We start from the raw sequence: 15,057 nt of genomic DNA, 5'->3' as shown, positions 1-15,057 counted from the left end.
ATTGACGAGCCAGCGAGACCTGGCAGTATGACGCAGTAATCCTATTCAGTACCGAGGATACATGTGTATCAAGAGAAAGAGACACCAGACACAAACAGCGAACATCACTCAAGTCTTCACTTCACGACCGATTTGTCCTCGAGAACATATCTTGCCAAACCATAAAAATCATGGATTCCATTGCCTAGCCTCCCTAAACCCGAAATTCAAGTCGAAGAAGAACCATAGGTACAGAGAACCAAAAGAGTCATAAACAGGGTGCCGGGATTTCACCCAGGCAGATTCATAACCCAGACGCCTGTCAAGTGACAGACCGGGTAAATGACTGCAAGGGACAAAACAACCAGGCCAAGAATCGAAAAAGAAGAGCAAAATGCAATGTTCCATGGTGGGTTGGTTCCCTTTCCCCAAAATGATTTTCTTTGTTCCACGCCAGATCCGTAAATGCATCATCATCAATGTCCAGTTGTCCTTGAATCATGGTCTCGGCCGGCGCAAAAAAGACGTTTGTTTTTCCCATCACGCGAGTGCCTTGAGGAAGTTTTCGTATGAAGAGAATAGTTGCCCATGCCATTCGTGGGCGACCAAAGCGCATGATTCAAAGGGTCCCAGGAGAGGGACAAGGAGATCGAAAAAAGGTCAAGCGATCTCCTGTTAAAGTACAGCGGTAGAAGAGAAGAAATGCCTCGCTAATGCGACGGAGCTCATCCGCACTCGTACCCGGTGGCCGTGTCGCAAACAAAACCCAGTTATGCTTCAAGCGGGCAACACGAAGGGTGCAAATGCAGTACTTAGGCGACGTTGACGGTGGCGGCGTTGCCGGGAGGCAGGACGTTCTTGTCGAAGCTACCGATAACGTTGCCTGTACCATCGTTAATATTGTACATGTGGAAGATATGGGAAAAGATCAACTTACCCTGGGACTTGTAGTTGCAGACGGTGTACCAGCTGCCAATGGAGCTGAGGGTACCGGCAGCGCAGTAGTAGACACCGCAGCCAACCTTGGTGGTGTCAACCCAGACCAACTGGGAGAAGTGACCCCACTGAAGGAAGTTGGTCATGTCAGGGCTGGCCTGGCCGTAGCCAGTGTAGAGGTTGAGCTCGCCGTTGTACCACTGCTCAGTGATGGCACGCTGAGCAGCCTTGGCCTCACCCAAGTTCTCGGAGCCAGTGGCACCCCACATGGCGAGGTTCTGGCCGTAACCGCCACCACCAGTAGTCCTAAATGAAGGTTAGAGACGGAATGGATCCATGGTTCTCATCGGTACTTACATGTCGTGCTCGAAGACGCAGGTCTTGGCAGTGATGAGAGCGTAGCTGGCAAGGTCGGCATCCCAGGTCAGAGCGGGAGCGGAGTGGTTGGTGCGGTGGATGTTGTGAGCATCAATGGCGGCAGTCTGAAGGTCGCTGACGGTGGCAGCGGTGCTGGGGGTAGACTGGGTAGTCTCGACGACGGAAGCGACGGGAGCAGCAGAAGAGGAGGCAGCGGGCTCCGAAGCGACGGGCTGCTCGACAACCGGCTCAGGGGTGGGAGTGGGAGTAGGAGTGGGAGTGGGAGTCGGGGTGGGAGTCGGGGTGGTGGAAGCCTTGGGAGTGCGAGAGCGGCGCTTGGTGGTGATGGTAGAGAAGACGGGCGCGGGCGCAGGGGTCTCCTCAACCTTGGGGGGAAGGCTGCTGGAAGGAGTGGCAGCGGGAGTCTCGATGGGGACGCCCTCGGTGACGGTGACGGTCACGTAGGTGATGTCCAAGACGGTCTCCATAGCACGGGGGTCGATGGCGGCACCCATGGCCAGGACGGCGCCAGTGGCGGCAAGAACGATGGAAGACTTCATTTTAAAGGTTGAATTGTGAAATCAACGAGAATAAGTCTGAACGATGGTTAGCTTCGCCCGGCGAAGTGGTGTTATCTGAGTGAATGAAGATGAAGCGAAGGGAAGTGAGTGAAGTGAAATAAATGAAGGAAAGTGCGAATAAGCGCTGGCTTGCTGAGGAAAAAAGAGTGTGATGAATGAGGGTAAGACAAGCATCTCGAGCAACATCAGGAAACACCAGCCTGATATATGTCCTTCGTGAGGTGACGAGAGACTCAGCCTTAGTCGCACGCTGGCACGCCAGCTGACACGACTCGATGCCATCGACCCGGGCCCAGGCGAACTCGTTGTTCAACCAAGCGTGAGTCAAGTGGGCACACGTGTCGGGCGAGACAATGAACAAAGAGAGGTCTTTGTCCATTGTCGGCAGCAGCGGGCTAAATCGCGATGGCATTTGACTGTCTTGAAAACGGCGTTCCAAACAATGCCATTGACGCGATAGGAATGAAGATATGGTGGGGAATGTGGGGAGGAAGGAAGTCTGGATCAGTGCCACTTACCTTTTTTGAGTTTTTGATTTCTTGAAGAGATTCGCGGAATCTGGCTACCGGGGATCTAGTCCGAAGGTGGTAGTTGTGTTGGGAAGAATTTGTGAGTTGGTTTGTCGGAGGCAAATAAATTCCCGTGAGGTAATTCTCAGAGCCAGCTGTGTGGTGATCGAGCACTGCTGATACGGTTCCGTCAAGGACCTAGTGGTGTTGTAGAAAGAGTGTGGTTGAACGACGGTTGTGTTGTTGAAGTTGGGAAGGAGTGACCGGTCGGAAGTCGTAAAATCTTTTTTTTGGGTGGTGAGCCGGAAAAAAAGAATTCTCGTGAGAAAAGTTGCGAAGGAGTGACAAGAAGCCTGATGCTTGTGGTTTTTGGGTAGAGAACGTGAAGAGGTATCGGGATCCGTAAGGAATGTCGAGAGCCTATCCTTCTATCCTGGAAGGTTGAGGGTGCAGGAAAAGAGGGGATTCGAGGTCGGGACCCGGGGGCGATGTGATTGGTTTTAAAAGGAATGGACGGTGTCGAACAGACACGATGGCGACCGAGGCCTGGGCGGGAGAAGAGAAGGGGGGTGAAGGGGGTCGAACGAAGTGGTCTCCTGGGAGTGGTGAAGCAAGAAGGAGAGACAAGATGTTCTGGATGGCGACGTCTGGCTACTAAAAGGGAGCGGACAGGACGACGGAAATCCGCGCGACTGGGATCGAGGGACTGGGCGGAGAGGGACTAGAGTCTGAGCGTTGGGTCCAGTGCAAGTCTAGTCCAGACAAGGGTAGAATCCAGGGCAGCCGGGGGGGAGGCGATATGCAGTGTTGGCGAGGATGTTGGTGTGCGTGGGTTGTACCACGGACCGTGGATAGCGCCTGGGCTAGGTTGCTGAATGGTGATATTGCTGGTGGACTGTGGTGGTTGAGTTGACGGGGTCGAAATGACTACCGCTGCGTGAGTGTGGATATGAAGGCGACAGTTGGGGTGTGTGAGAAAGTGAGCGTGTGAGGAGTGAGTGAATCAGTGAGTGAGTGTGGAGGTTGAGATGAGTGGTGGTGTGAGGTCTAGGTTGGCGCTGGATGCTGCCCTGGCGCGTGGAGAGGTGTGAGATTTGCGAGTTACATTACTCCGTAGAACACTGGCGTAGAAAATGAGCGACCTGACGAACGCAGGACGGGACGACGGGAGTGCAAAGTGAACCCTGCAGGAAGGAACGAACAAACACTGTTGCTGCGTTGCAGGCTACAGGCTACGACGCAGATTCAAGAGCCAAGAAGCGTGACGAGGGTCAAGTGTTCGTGGTCCGTGGGAGCGGGATCCGGCCAGAAAAGGTGGAGGCAACGGTGATGAAGGGCGATGACCTGGAGGCGAGACAAGCAAAGCAAGAGCTGCGCAGGCCCAAAAAGAAATTGGTCTTGTTTGGTTTGTCCGGGGTCACGATGAACTGTGGAAGGGAAGGGACGAACTGTGTTGCTCCTGCACTCTGCAGCGTGTGCCCGGTGTAAGTGGGAGGGGTGTATTGGAGATTGAATCGAGGTTCTGCGGGGGTGGACGTATCATTCCCCTCCCCCTCCTCCACCACCATTCAAGGGAAGGAAGGAACGGATTTTGGTGAATGTAGAGGCAATAGAAGGAAGGAAGGGACGGAAGAGAGGGACGGAAGAGAGGGAAGGACCAACAATGGCTTTTCGAACGGTCCCTTCTCACTTCCACCCTCGGGAATATACGTCAATGCCTTAGCTAATATTAGTTAGGTAAGTAGCTACCTACGATTACCTATGTCCAGTCCCCCGAAAAGATGCACATGTCGATTGATCTTCATGGGAGAAGGCATCAAGGCGGGTAGGAACAAAGTCAAAATACTTTATTTCATCCTGGAGATTGGGGGAACAGACCTCGACAGCAGCACAGGCTGCACGGCAACAGTAGGAACAGCAGTACGCAGTAGAAATAGCAGCACAATGCTGAATTACGCCTCACCGGTGGTCAGCTTGTCAGCCCAGCATGCACTGCAGCACCTCAGCTCACCTTATCCAGGGTTCTGCCTCCCATCTCGCACCATGCAACGAGCAGATCCTCGCATCTTGGCTCCTCCCATCGCGGCACCGCAATGCACCTTGGTCTAGATGATGTCTATCACTGGGTCAGCTTCCCGATCGAGAGAGGCCGATTTTTCCGGTCCAGATTACTGCATGCGGTGAGTCTGCACGCCTAGATGAGGGCAATTATACAACATGATCTAGACATCGATCCCTTGTTGTTCTCTTGATTTCACCACGCCCTCTGATACGGGTATGCGTAAACGTGGACAGCAAAGGTCAACCCCTCACCATGACAACGGGTCTCTACCACAAGTCTCAAGCCAAGGTGTATCAAGGAGCGGATTCAAGCGTCAAGCTGAAGCCTGAGAGTCAGCTACCCTGCTGAGTCCTGGATCCCGATGCCCTCTCGTCGTCAGTGCCGGCGACAGCGCGCTCCCGTCCCTGTGCCCTCAGCTTGTTCAAAAATCACCGCAACGGCCTTGGCTGACTAGTACCATGATACCAGCACAGATGACACTATCAACTTGTCTGCAATTGTAAGTGGAATCACGATAGGGAGGGGGTCGAATGGAGGGGGAAAAGGGGCTTGCAGATTCCCCAGCGCCTGTTTCTTTGGTTTAGTTGTTGCCAATACCAGCTAGCGCACCTTCGCTCCGCCCCTCGTCCCGGCGCCTCGTTCCTGCCACGCACACCCCTTCCATTCACCCCCTCCCTTGCTCTTTCCTCCCATGGGACGATGAGATGGATGTTGCCCTCCCGCCCACGTCCCGACTCCTGGTCTCCCGGCATCTCTGGCCAATCCCCAAGCAGCAGCATGCAGTAGCCTCGTCCCATTGGTTCAACACCAACGGCTGACCGAGCCGGTGCCTTGCAGATGCAGTCGTTCTTGCCCTGATTGCTGCAAGGGTCTGCTGGGCGTCTCCATCAAACAGCCACTTGGCCCGGGGAGATCCACCAGTCTGAAACGGCCTTAATTTCGGTGGGGACCCGTTCATCCAGTCTTTCCGCGAATTGCTCAAAGCGTTGCGTGGACTGTGAACTGTGCACCTTTCTATGGATTCTTTCTATTCTGCCAGACTCACCAAAGTGCCACAGAAGTGTTTCTCTGTTTCTATGATTTATCTCGTTGCCGCCCATTTTACACTGTTTCCTCTCTGTCTCTCGTAGTCTGTCTCCCGAGCAATGGCCCAAGCCATGGCGCTTTCACCGGGTCGATCGCTGCAACGCTGAGGACTACGTATGCGCACGCTCACACGCTGTGCTCCTGTCAACCATCCCCGGTCGGCAGTCTGCGTTAAACTTTACTGCCGCATCACCTTGGCCGTCTCTTCCGCTGTCTCGCCAAATGACCTCATTATACTTCGTGGAGACTTTTGTTGGCCCCCTCTCCACATCACCATCTGTGCCGCATCTGTCATCCTGTCAGCGTCTCATCGCACACGACGCATCTCTTGACGTCTGATTACCGATGACGACCAACCAGGAACAAAACCTGGCATCCTGGTACAGCACTCACGATGAGCGAGATGAAGCTGCAAAATCTTCCGGCCGCCCACTACAGCAACATCATGCTGCCTTTCCGGGGTAGAGGAGCAGAAGCAGGAACCGATACGGATCCCTCTCTCATTATCAGCTATGGGCAGTGGGCACGGTTCATGGACGCCGAAGCGGATCCTCACTTGCACCGATAACTTCCATTCTCGATTGCTCCCAAGGAGCCTTGATGACGGAGAAGGGGGCAAGAAGCTTTCCATGCCATGCTTCCCCAGGGTGCAAGCCGCGTGGTGTTGCTCGCCGAACTACAGGATACGCAATGATTGCCATGCACCCAAGGACGCCTCTTCAGCTAGAGAGTCCGCGTGTCCATATCGAAGGCGTTCTTCTGGTGCGGCGACCGCCGAAGAGGAAACTGTTCATTCGCCCGAGCGCTGCATGACTTCCGACGGCAGCGGGACACTAATGCCATCACTTGCACCACGCACGGCCGACCACAAGAAATATGTCGTGGTTTAGGATGACTCGGGCTCCGGAGTTTGGCACCTGACCACTCGGAGAGATGCAAAAGACGCAATGGATCACGGCAGAAACGATGGCATAAGTCAACGGTCGCTTCAGAATCGTCTCCCGCTGCACTTGACGTTAGTCCCCGCGTGGGCAGCATCTTCTAACGACCAAAGTTTGAGACGGTCTTCTCCCGAAAGCCAATCTGCCCCCCCTCTTCGCCAGACTGGAGCCGTGATCAGCAGTATTGATCGAGATGGCGTATGTGACAGACAGCCAGCACAGCTGATTTATTCTCCATCGAACAGTCCCGCCTTCTTGGCGACCAGTCCCCAACGAACTCGGGTGGCCAATGCCGTAAGAAAAACCACAGACACCAGGCCTTTTCATGATTCAACCATTGCCACCTAGTAGCCTGTTAGGGACGACACTCCCATCATCCGCCTGACTTTAGTACCTCATACTATCTGACGTGGTAGCCTCGAGCTGAAAGGGTCTGGAAACTGAGCTGTACTAAACTATCCGTACAGACATACAACGCAACATAGCGACGAGACGTTGGGCTAGTCCGCCGATGATAGCTCGGAAGTTCCCTCCCCTGCACATGGGAGGTGCACAGATGCATTCCCCGACATTAGTTGAATGCAACCTTGCCAATCGCCAATGGCACTTAGATCCTGAAGCATAGAGCTTCATCTCTTGTTCTCCAACTTCTCTCAGATGGAAATGTAATCCCATCTCCAAGGATTCGTACGCGGGATGGTATACTACAGCTTAGATATTGGTTTTCATTCTGCAGGCTTCCAGCGGCTTAACCTACAACCCATGTGGTGAAACTAATTGCGGAGACGAGGGGACCTCTCCGACATCGCTATCCTAGACCGCCAGAGCCTGACCGCCAGGGAACCCCCTCTGTCTTTGTCGGTTCATCTCATTTCTCTATGCAAATGAACGCAAAGCTATCAGATAATCAGACGTTTCTCTCCCCTGCTGTTCGCGGTCCAACCACACTCAGTCATGGGGCGGGCACGACCATCGAGATAGCGGGACAGGGTTCAGAGAGGACCACCTTGAGGTTGCGCACCCACCAGGAAATGAGGTGTCGTTTACTTCCAGGGCACCAAACATCCTTAATTTTGACCCAGGAGATTTTGGTGAGAGTTTTTTTCTTCTCTGCCCCGCGGCCCTCTTTTTACCACTGCCGGCGAACCGCGGGCCTTGCGGCACATCATGTCAGCGTTCAGACCGTCCGTCTCCGGGGAAGACGGCATCTCCATTATGGATCCCAAGATCTGAAGACCCGGCCGCTGCTAGAGCTCAAGGCTATCACCAGATTGCGGATACCAACATCGGCTCATCTCCATCCCATACCGGGCAAGCTAATGCCGCACAAGACATTTAGTGACTAGCGCCGCTTGCTTGCTTGTTGGGCTGCGAATCCTTCAGAACAAATCTGGGAGAAGAGTGCCAGCTCTGTCTTGAACCGCCAGCCGTAAACAAAGCCGGTTGACGGCCTCGTTTGCCAGAACGAGAGAGGCAGAACACCAAGCCTTCTGTCTGGATTTTACCGTCCAAAGTGCATCCGGTTGGCTGAGAACCACTTGGATCGTCCAAATACTTCGAGACAAGCCGAAACATGTTATTTGACGATGGGCTGCGGCCAATTTTTGCGACCTGGTCGTTCAGCGCCCGGGAGTTAAGGTTGCGCTACCCTAATACCGCTTTAAGCGCCTGGCATGATAGAGCCCCTCCATCTCCCCTCTGCTCACATCGTCGACAGCAGAACCCTGACGTCAAGCCAACGGCGGTTTCACGACAGCGTCAAACACGATGGGATTGCTTCCTTTGACGCATCATGGTGGCGGGAATATCACTAATGACTGTTTTTTTTGAGATGCTGACGAAGTCTCAATGAAGGAGTCAGATCCAAGGGGTCGAATGCCGCAGGATCTGAACACGGGGTTCACAATCTAGCCCACTGTCTTAGACAAGAAGGCAACACCCAGGTTGAGGATGCCGAACGCTTTAACGATGGAGGACCATCCAGCAAGTGCAGTTTTAGCAATGGTTCCTCGATGTGGCAAATACATAACACTCAGTCATGCTTAGACACTGTACGACGACATTGCCGTGGTTCTTGGATCGGATGGCCTCGCACTCTGAGTCTCAGATCGGACAGCTCTGGGGGAGAACACATGGCCGGCTGCTACTATGATTTGTACGACTCTCCCCGGACGAGAGCATGAGTCTCTGTTGGTCTCTGCCGGTAAGTGGCATCAAGGCTCTAGACTGAGTAGAGATGTTGGATTCGCCTGCATGGCTTCTCGTGGTGGCATCGGACTCATCATCCCCGGCCCAATGTCTCAGATAGAGACATTCAAGAATCATGGGACACACATCCTACCCAGCTGGTCCTCTTCATTGTCCCTCCTCCGGGCAATTGTACCCGAACGGCCTTTCTAGAACCTGTAACACCTTTCGTGTGCTCTCCTTGAATAACCAAATAAGCCGCTACGGTTGTTTGATTTCTTTCCACGGCATCTTTAGGTCGGGCCATCTTCGTCGGTGTGATGCCTGGGCCGCCGTCGCGCAGGAAAAGAATAGCCCGTCAGCTTTCTATATGTTCATCTCCATCGTTTCTTACTACATCTGTTCGCCTACATCGTTTGGCACACGACACAACGTCCTACCCGCCTAGAAGCGCCTTTATGCTTCTTTTGTGGCTTTTGTGGATTTTGCCTCTCTGGAGAGATAGTCTGCGTGAAGCAGAAGGTCTTTTTAGGAAGTTGGGCTAGGGTTCAATCCCCGTTGGTGTCACCATCTCTCGACTGGTGTTTTGCCGGACAACATTTGCTTTCTTTTTAATACTTATGAATGGACAACACAATTCAGGATGTCTTCAATAATGGAGAGAAGATATGTCGAAAAAAGAAAACGTCAAAAACTGAGGTTTGAACCGGCATAAATAATGCTACAGCGAGACGCCAGGCATCTGTAGACTTTAAATGGCAGGTTCGCGTCAGTGAAGGAGAAGCCGCACTCGTAACCTTTCGGCCAAAGTGTACTTTCTCGCCCACCCCGACAGTACGCTCCAACTTGGCGGGCTATAGAGGACTGCGCGGAATACGTGGACTGCGTGTGGCCACCTTGGGTTGAGGACAACAAGGTTACGAAGGTTTGGGGGACCACAAAGGTGTTCTATGTCTCTTCAAAGGTGGTGAATCAGAGGTGGTGGCGTTCTTGTCCTGTGTGAAGCCTTGTGTCGGAGGCATATTGTGCTCTCTGAGATACACCGGCTTGTCTTGCCTAAAGGAGTGATTTCTTGCCTGGCTGCAGCGCAGGTTACGAGCGTCATCAAGTCGTAGCCAGCTTCGCTGGAAACTTCGACATCAACATGCTCTCTGCCCAACTAATCTCACATCGCATCTGTGACGAAGCTGGAGTGGCTGCTCACATCTCAATTAGTAGAAGATCCCACTCACCCCCAGAAATATTACCAAAATGTGACTGAAGCGAATACTAGATGTCATCTTTAGAGAATATGTCATGATCTTTCTCACCTCGTCACTCCTGCAGAAGGCGTAACCGAACTGGCCGCCCCATCTCACGCTGACCCTTTATGTCTCGGCTACCCGCTGACAGCTGGATACTGCAGTGTCTGACAGCTCAGACAAGAGCTTACGCTTACCTTGTTTTACTTTAGGATCCTAGTGCTCGTGGAAGCAACCTGGGCATCAATTGTAACGTCACATGTCTTTACGAGATATGGGCAGGGCAGAGAGAGTCAGTTTGAGGAGGCTCTTGCGGTCCAAAGTGTTGAAGGTCTCCTTCTAATGTGCATGTGGGTAAGCGTATGGTGGTAGTTAAGTGAAGGCGCCTGGTTTCTGTGGGTGTACTGGAATCAGCCTCGGCTCCTGTCTTTCCTGTGAGAGACATCTCAGATTGGCGGTGTTTATGTAGATTGATTTGTCTTACGAATGGTAAGATGGGACACAGAGGCTTTGAATAGTAGTGGCGGGGCGAGAGGCACGAGACTGTCTGGGGGCGGCGATATCTGTGCTACGATTAGTAGTGATGGGACGGCGAGAGGTAGCGAATATGAGAGAGTGGGAGGTTGTAAGAAGGTTCGCAAGGTTTCGGATGCTGGCGGCTTACTACTTCCTTTGCTGTGACATCTCGGGCAAATGCCTCTACTCGTTGTGGACAGGGGAGAATCGTATTTCCAATAGGGGACGGAGTGTTGTTGACGATGCCGTGCCTTCTTGTTAGTGGTGTTGCTTGTCGATTATCTGCTACAGCATATCGTGATCACTCGAGATTGAACATAATTGCTACAATCGAGAGAATGGCGACAAAAGTCAAAATGGTCTTGCCAAAGATACCTTTCTAGTGAGACGGGCTCGTAGTTAAGTTATGCATCACCTAGGATACCCGAAAGCCATCAGCAACCCGGAGAGCTGAGCAAGGTAGAATCACGTGAACGCACTGTATATTCATCCGGTCTACACCCAATACACCCACGAGAGTGAAGCCAAACCTATATACCCCCCCTCAACTCCGTTCCCGTTACCAGCCAGCAGGCGCCCGTCTAGGTCGACGGGTCAGGTCAAACTGGCTGGGTGGTGGAGTGGTTCAAGGTCGACAATCAAATTACGCCCACAGCCTACTCGACGACAGGCTACGAGTTCGAGTTCGATTCCCAGCAAGTGCGCCAGAGATGTAGCCCCCAGTTCAGCACCGGGGGGGTGAACTCTTTTGCTGCTTTGATTGGCTTTTACTACAAGAGGTGCTGAGGGTAACCTGGAGAAGTGAAGACCTCCGTGACAATATGAGGTTAACCGCTTCCATCTAGTAAAAGATCGTCCATATGCCTGCCAGAGCCCTATGGCGAATTTAAAACAGTCGTGATGGTCTATACGTCTCAGCACTCTCTCCGTCAATAACCAACAGGCGCACCCGACTGAAGCGGCATCAGACATTAGAACAAGTAAAGCAGATCTGCATTGGGTCGAAAGATGTTTAGAAAAAAAAAGTGAAGCCATTGGTTTGATCCCAACTCTGATTGATGACATATGTACACAGCGTTTTCTATCGCCTAGTTCCAAGTCCTACATCTTCAACACAAAGCCCTCAATTCCCCTCCGCGCGCTCACGCGGAAGAAGTCGCTAAAACCCCATATCGCCGTCTGCTTTTGCTACACCTCTACGATGCTTGTTGCTTTGACGGGGGGATGAAGGGCTTGCCCTCGAGGGTGTTGATGGCTTGGTCGGCGTAGATCATGTGGTGGCGGAGCTCGACGGGGGTGACGCCAGGGCGCTGGTCGGGGATGTTCTTCTCGAGTTTCTAGTGAGATAGTGTGTTAGCTACGAGCCTGATGTTTTCATACAAGGCAGAAGGAAGTGTTGGGATCGTTCCCTTCGTCGTGTTGGAACGGATGCGCGGGATGATGACGTACCAGGTTCTCGTAGACACACTTATTGAGCTTCCACTCGGCTGGTCGGCACTGGTAAAGCTGGTGGTTACGGTTCTCGATGCAGGTCCAGTGGGCCTTGAACTGCTCGAGGCAGTGGGTGTTGATATCCTTCAGCCTATGTAGTGTCGTTCCCATGTCAGCAATTCGATATTCCTATCAGATAACACCTGCTCTCGCGACCCATTAAGCGGCAGCCCGTCGGCAACATGACAACGAGGCTCGCTGCAATAGCAATGGATTCAACGTACACGCTGGAGGCGCATCTGGTGACCCGACGACCCTCCTTCAAACAATCAAACTCGCCGCGGCCCGTGCTGTCCGTCTTGCACTGCATGAAGTCGTCATTGTATTCGCGGCAACGGGCACCGATGAAGTAGGACGCCGACAGAAGAGGCGCAGAGCTGGCACCAATCTCCTTGACCTTGGGGATATCGTCGGGCAGAGGGGTCGTGTCGACCTGGAACTGCTGGTTGAACCTGGCGCTGGGTGTTAGCCTCTCTCTAAAGCTCTCTGTATCGCGATCGGCCCGGGGTCTTCTTCGGCGGTGGTTTCGCTCAATTGGCCTGCCTATTCGGCCTGGAAGGGGGACGGAGAACGTACTGAGGCCGTCGGTTAGCCATGGCTGCGATTGTTGTGATGGGACCTAGGAGGAGGGCGGAAGGGAGTGGTCGAATCGGCGGTTCGGATGGTCTCCAGAGCAAGCTTTCCGGGCAATGGACGCTACTACGAATTGATGTGAGGTCGATTTAGGAGACGCCTGATTGGATCGGTTGGGGGCGAGGCTGAAGTGGAACTAGTGTGGCTGGGGTATGGCCTATTTGCAAGGTGGCTCGGTCTGGGAAAGTGTGGCGCCCGGTGAAGGCTACAGCAGCAGCAAGCTCCGATTTATTATTTTCGCGTTGCTGGGCTCGGTCCTCGTCTCCCAAGGGTAGCTCTGAACAGCCTTGCGACTGATACCCAGCGAGCCATCTCCGCCAACGCCTGAGAGAGAAAAAAAGCGGTCGACCGCCTTCTTCGCGCCCTGGCTGCTCCTGGAAGTTTCTCTTTGTTTTGATACCCGCCAGTCCCTCACCTCAATTCCTTCATCGATTTTACGCTGAGCTTCTTGGCTTATTGCTTGCATTTCGCTGCAACTTCGCGCACCAATCGCCGTTATCCGACGACACACGCGACGGGCCTACGCTTTGCTTCGAACACCATCGAAAAAATCCTTAACGCTCATTCCACACCATGAGTTTGTTCGGAGCACCAAAGCCCACTGGGCAGACTGGAGGTCTCTTTGGGGGAGGTAGTTTCGGCGGCAGCACATTAGGACAGTCAACACAGCAGCAGCCGCAACAGCAACAACAGCAGCAGCAATCCGGCATGAGCTTGTTCGGAGGACAGAACCAGAACCAGACCCAGGGAGGCGCATTCGGCAACTCCATGGCTCAGTCTCAGCAGCCGCAGCAACAACAGCAGCAACAGCAGCAGCAACAACAAATGCCCAGCCTTTCGCAATCGCAAGCACAGCTCTCGAGCTCACTCTGGCAACCCGGAAGGGATACGCCTCGTACGTTTCTGTGCTCGTTCGGTAGCTTATTACGTTTGGATCAATGCTAACTTGTATACTGCAGAGAACCAAAAGCCCATTCCCGAACAAATGTCCCTCATCTTCGAGAAGTGGAACCCCACGAACCCCCACTGCGCGTTCAAGCACTACTTCTACAACAAAGTCGACGAAGCCTCCGTCCCCTTCTACAAGCCTGGCCCACACGAAGACCCGAGAGACTGGGAGGAGGCGCTGCAGAAGAAACCCGCGCCGGGCTACATCCCGGTTCTCTGCACAGGCTTCTCTGGCGTCGCGGCCCGCCTCCAGACGCAGAAAAAGGTAGTGGGGGAACTCAACGTGCGCCTGCACCAGATCAACGCCAGCCTTGACGCGATCCTCTCGCGGCACGACCTCGAGACCAGTGTGCGTGCCCTTGCGGCCCGTCGCCGTCACGTCGTCCTTCGCGAGCGGTGTCTCGCGCTGGCTGCCCGCGTGCAGGTGCTGCGCAACCGCGGATACGCTCTGAGTGGCGACGAGGATGATTTGCGACTCAAGCTGGCAGAGCTGGAGCGCAACGTGCAGGATCCTGCTCTGGAGGCGAGAGAGGAGGAGCTCTGGAGCCGGTTGATCGTGCTCAGAGACTACGCGGATCAGCTGATGAAGGAGACGAATAAGCCTGCTTTTGCGAGCGGCGAGGGTTTGAGCGAGGAGACTGAGCACAAGACGAAGAAGGTATGGTTTTGTACTCCGGCAGATCATTTGATTCTGGTCGCTAACAGTGATTATAGGTCTTGGAAGATTATGAGAAACAAATCCAGCATCTCAAGAAGGAAGTCGAGTCCATTACAAAAGACTTTGCGGACTGGGAGAAAGAGCGGAACCCGAGCTAGAGTATCTAGGTCGTTTGGGATGAAGGCTATTACCAGGTGTGTCATAATAGAGGACGGCGCGAGCGGACGCTTTTATGTACGGAATGAACGCAAAAGGGAGATGGCCTACTAGCCACATCAAGAAAAAGGACTGAGAGAGGGTATTCCCTCTAACAACGCAAGCAGCGAAGGAAAGCTTTGAACAAAAGTCGTGATTTCCTTTAACCCTAATTCCGATGTGATCTATACCCATAGTCCATCCAACCAGTCGTCGTCTACACTGTACAGATGATATTTATGTTACAACAGGGGTAATTATTCCCATTACACATCCCTGAGGCGGGTTGGTGGCTAGCAGCGCTTCATTAGTGCCGCAACCAGATTGCTCGTAGAAAGCACCCCCTCGCGGTTCTTGTTTTATTGTCGTGATCCTGAACTATGGCAAGCTCATCGATTTGTCGTTGGTGAAAGGCAAGTCCTTTACAGGACCTTGGAGGCGGCATCAATGACAAAAGGGGCTGGACAAGGAGTCTCTCGTTAGCATCTACTCTTAGATCTATTTGCATGTACAGGAAGAGAAAGGTTTGCGCTTACAGAGGTACAGAAGGACGGCAGAGACGACGACCTGCTGGATGGAGAAGTTGGCCTCGGCCTCCATCTGCTTGATCTCCTCCTCGGAAAGCTGGGGGGGCGCGACTGCAGGGAAAGATGGTCAGCGTTGCTTTCGGTGCGATTCGGCTCGCATAAGGTAGATACGGAACGTACATCCTCCGAACATCTTGTTGGTAGCTTGGT

The 15,057-nt window shown here is 53.3% G+C and overlaps 4 protein-coding genes across 4 annotated transcripts; 1 reads left to right on the top strand and 3 right to left on the bottom strand.

The window, feature by feature from the left end:
• Positions 1 to 791: 791 nt before the first annotated feature.
• On the bottom strand, positions 792 to 1,832 carry CABS01_14688 (putative effector 14; the record flags this gene model as incomplete). The annotated part of the gene is made up of 3 exons (XM_060548026.1): positions 792 to 862; positions 917 to 1,221; positions 1,273 to 1,832. 3 exons carry the CDS (start codon positions 1,830 to 1,832, stop codon positions 792 to 794), a joined length of 936 nt encoding a protein of 311 aa, XP_060393143.1.
• Positions 1,833 to 10,696: 8,864 nt separating this feature from the next.
• On the bottom strand, positions 10,697 to 12,581 carry CABS01_14687 (CHCH domain-containing protein; the record flags this gene model as incomplete). Its single annotated transcript, XM_060548025.1, has 7 exons — positions 10,697 to 10,774; positions 11,056 to 11,236; positions 11,307 to 11,348; positions 11,596 to 11,732; positions 11,845 to 11,977; positions 12,111 to 12,338; positions 12,463 to 12,581. Coding segments are annotated over 7 exons (918 nt in total), but the record flags the coding sequence as incomplete, so codon positions are not given.
• A 90-nt stretch (positions 12,582 to 12,671) lies between these two features.
• CABS01_14686 (nucleoporin nup44) lies at positions 12,672 to 14,283 on the top strand (the record flags this gene model as incomplete). The annotated part of the gene is made up of 4 exons (XM_060548024.1): positions 12,672 to 12,790; positions 13,098 to 13,414; positions 13,479 to 14,125; positions 14,182 to 14,283. 4 exons carry the CDS (start codon positions 12,672 to 12,674, stop codon positions 14,281 to 14,283), a joined length of 1,185 nt encoding a protein of 394 aa, XP_060393141.1.
• A 459-nt stretch (positions 14,284 to 14,742) lies between these two features.
• Positions 14,743 to 15,040, bottom strand: CABS01_14685 (uncharacterized protein; the record flags this gene model as incomplete). The annotated part of the gene is made up of 3 exons (XM_060548023.1): positions 14,743 to 14,780; positions 14,857 to 14,958; positions 15,028 to 15,040. 3 exons carry the CDS (start codon positions 15,038 to 15,040, stop codon positions 14,743 to 14,745), a joined length of 153 nt encoding a protein of 50 aa, XP_060393140.1.
• Between the last annotated feature and the right edge of the window lie 17 nt (positions 15,041 to 15,057).

The sequence above is a fragment of the Colletotrichum abscissum genome (assembly GCF_030869225.1).
Source record: "Colletotrichum abscissum strain IMI 504890 chromosome Unknown Scaffold_56.1, whole genome shotgun sequence".
Classification (NCBI taxonomy): Eukaryota; Fungi; Ascomycota; class Sordariomycetes; order Glomerellales; family Glomerellaceae; genus Colletotrichum; species Colletotrichum abscissum.
Note: the sequence above shows the minus strand (reverse complement) of the source record. Positions and strands in the feature narration are given on the sequence as shown.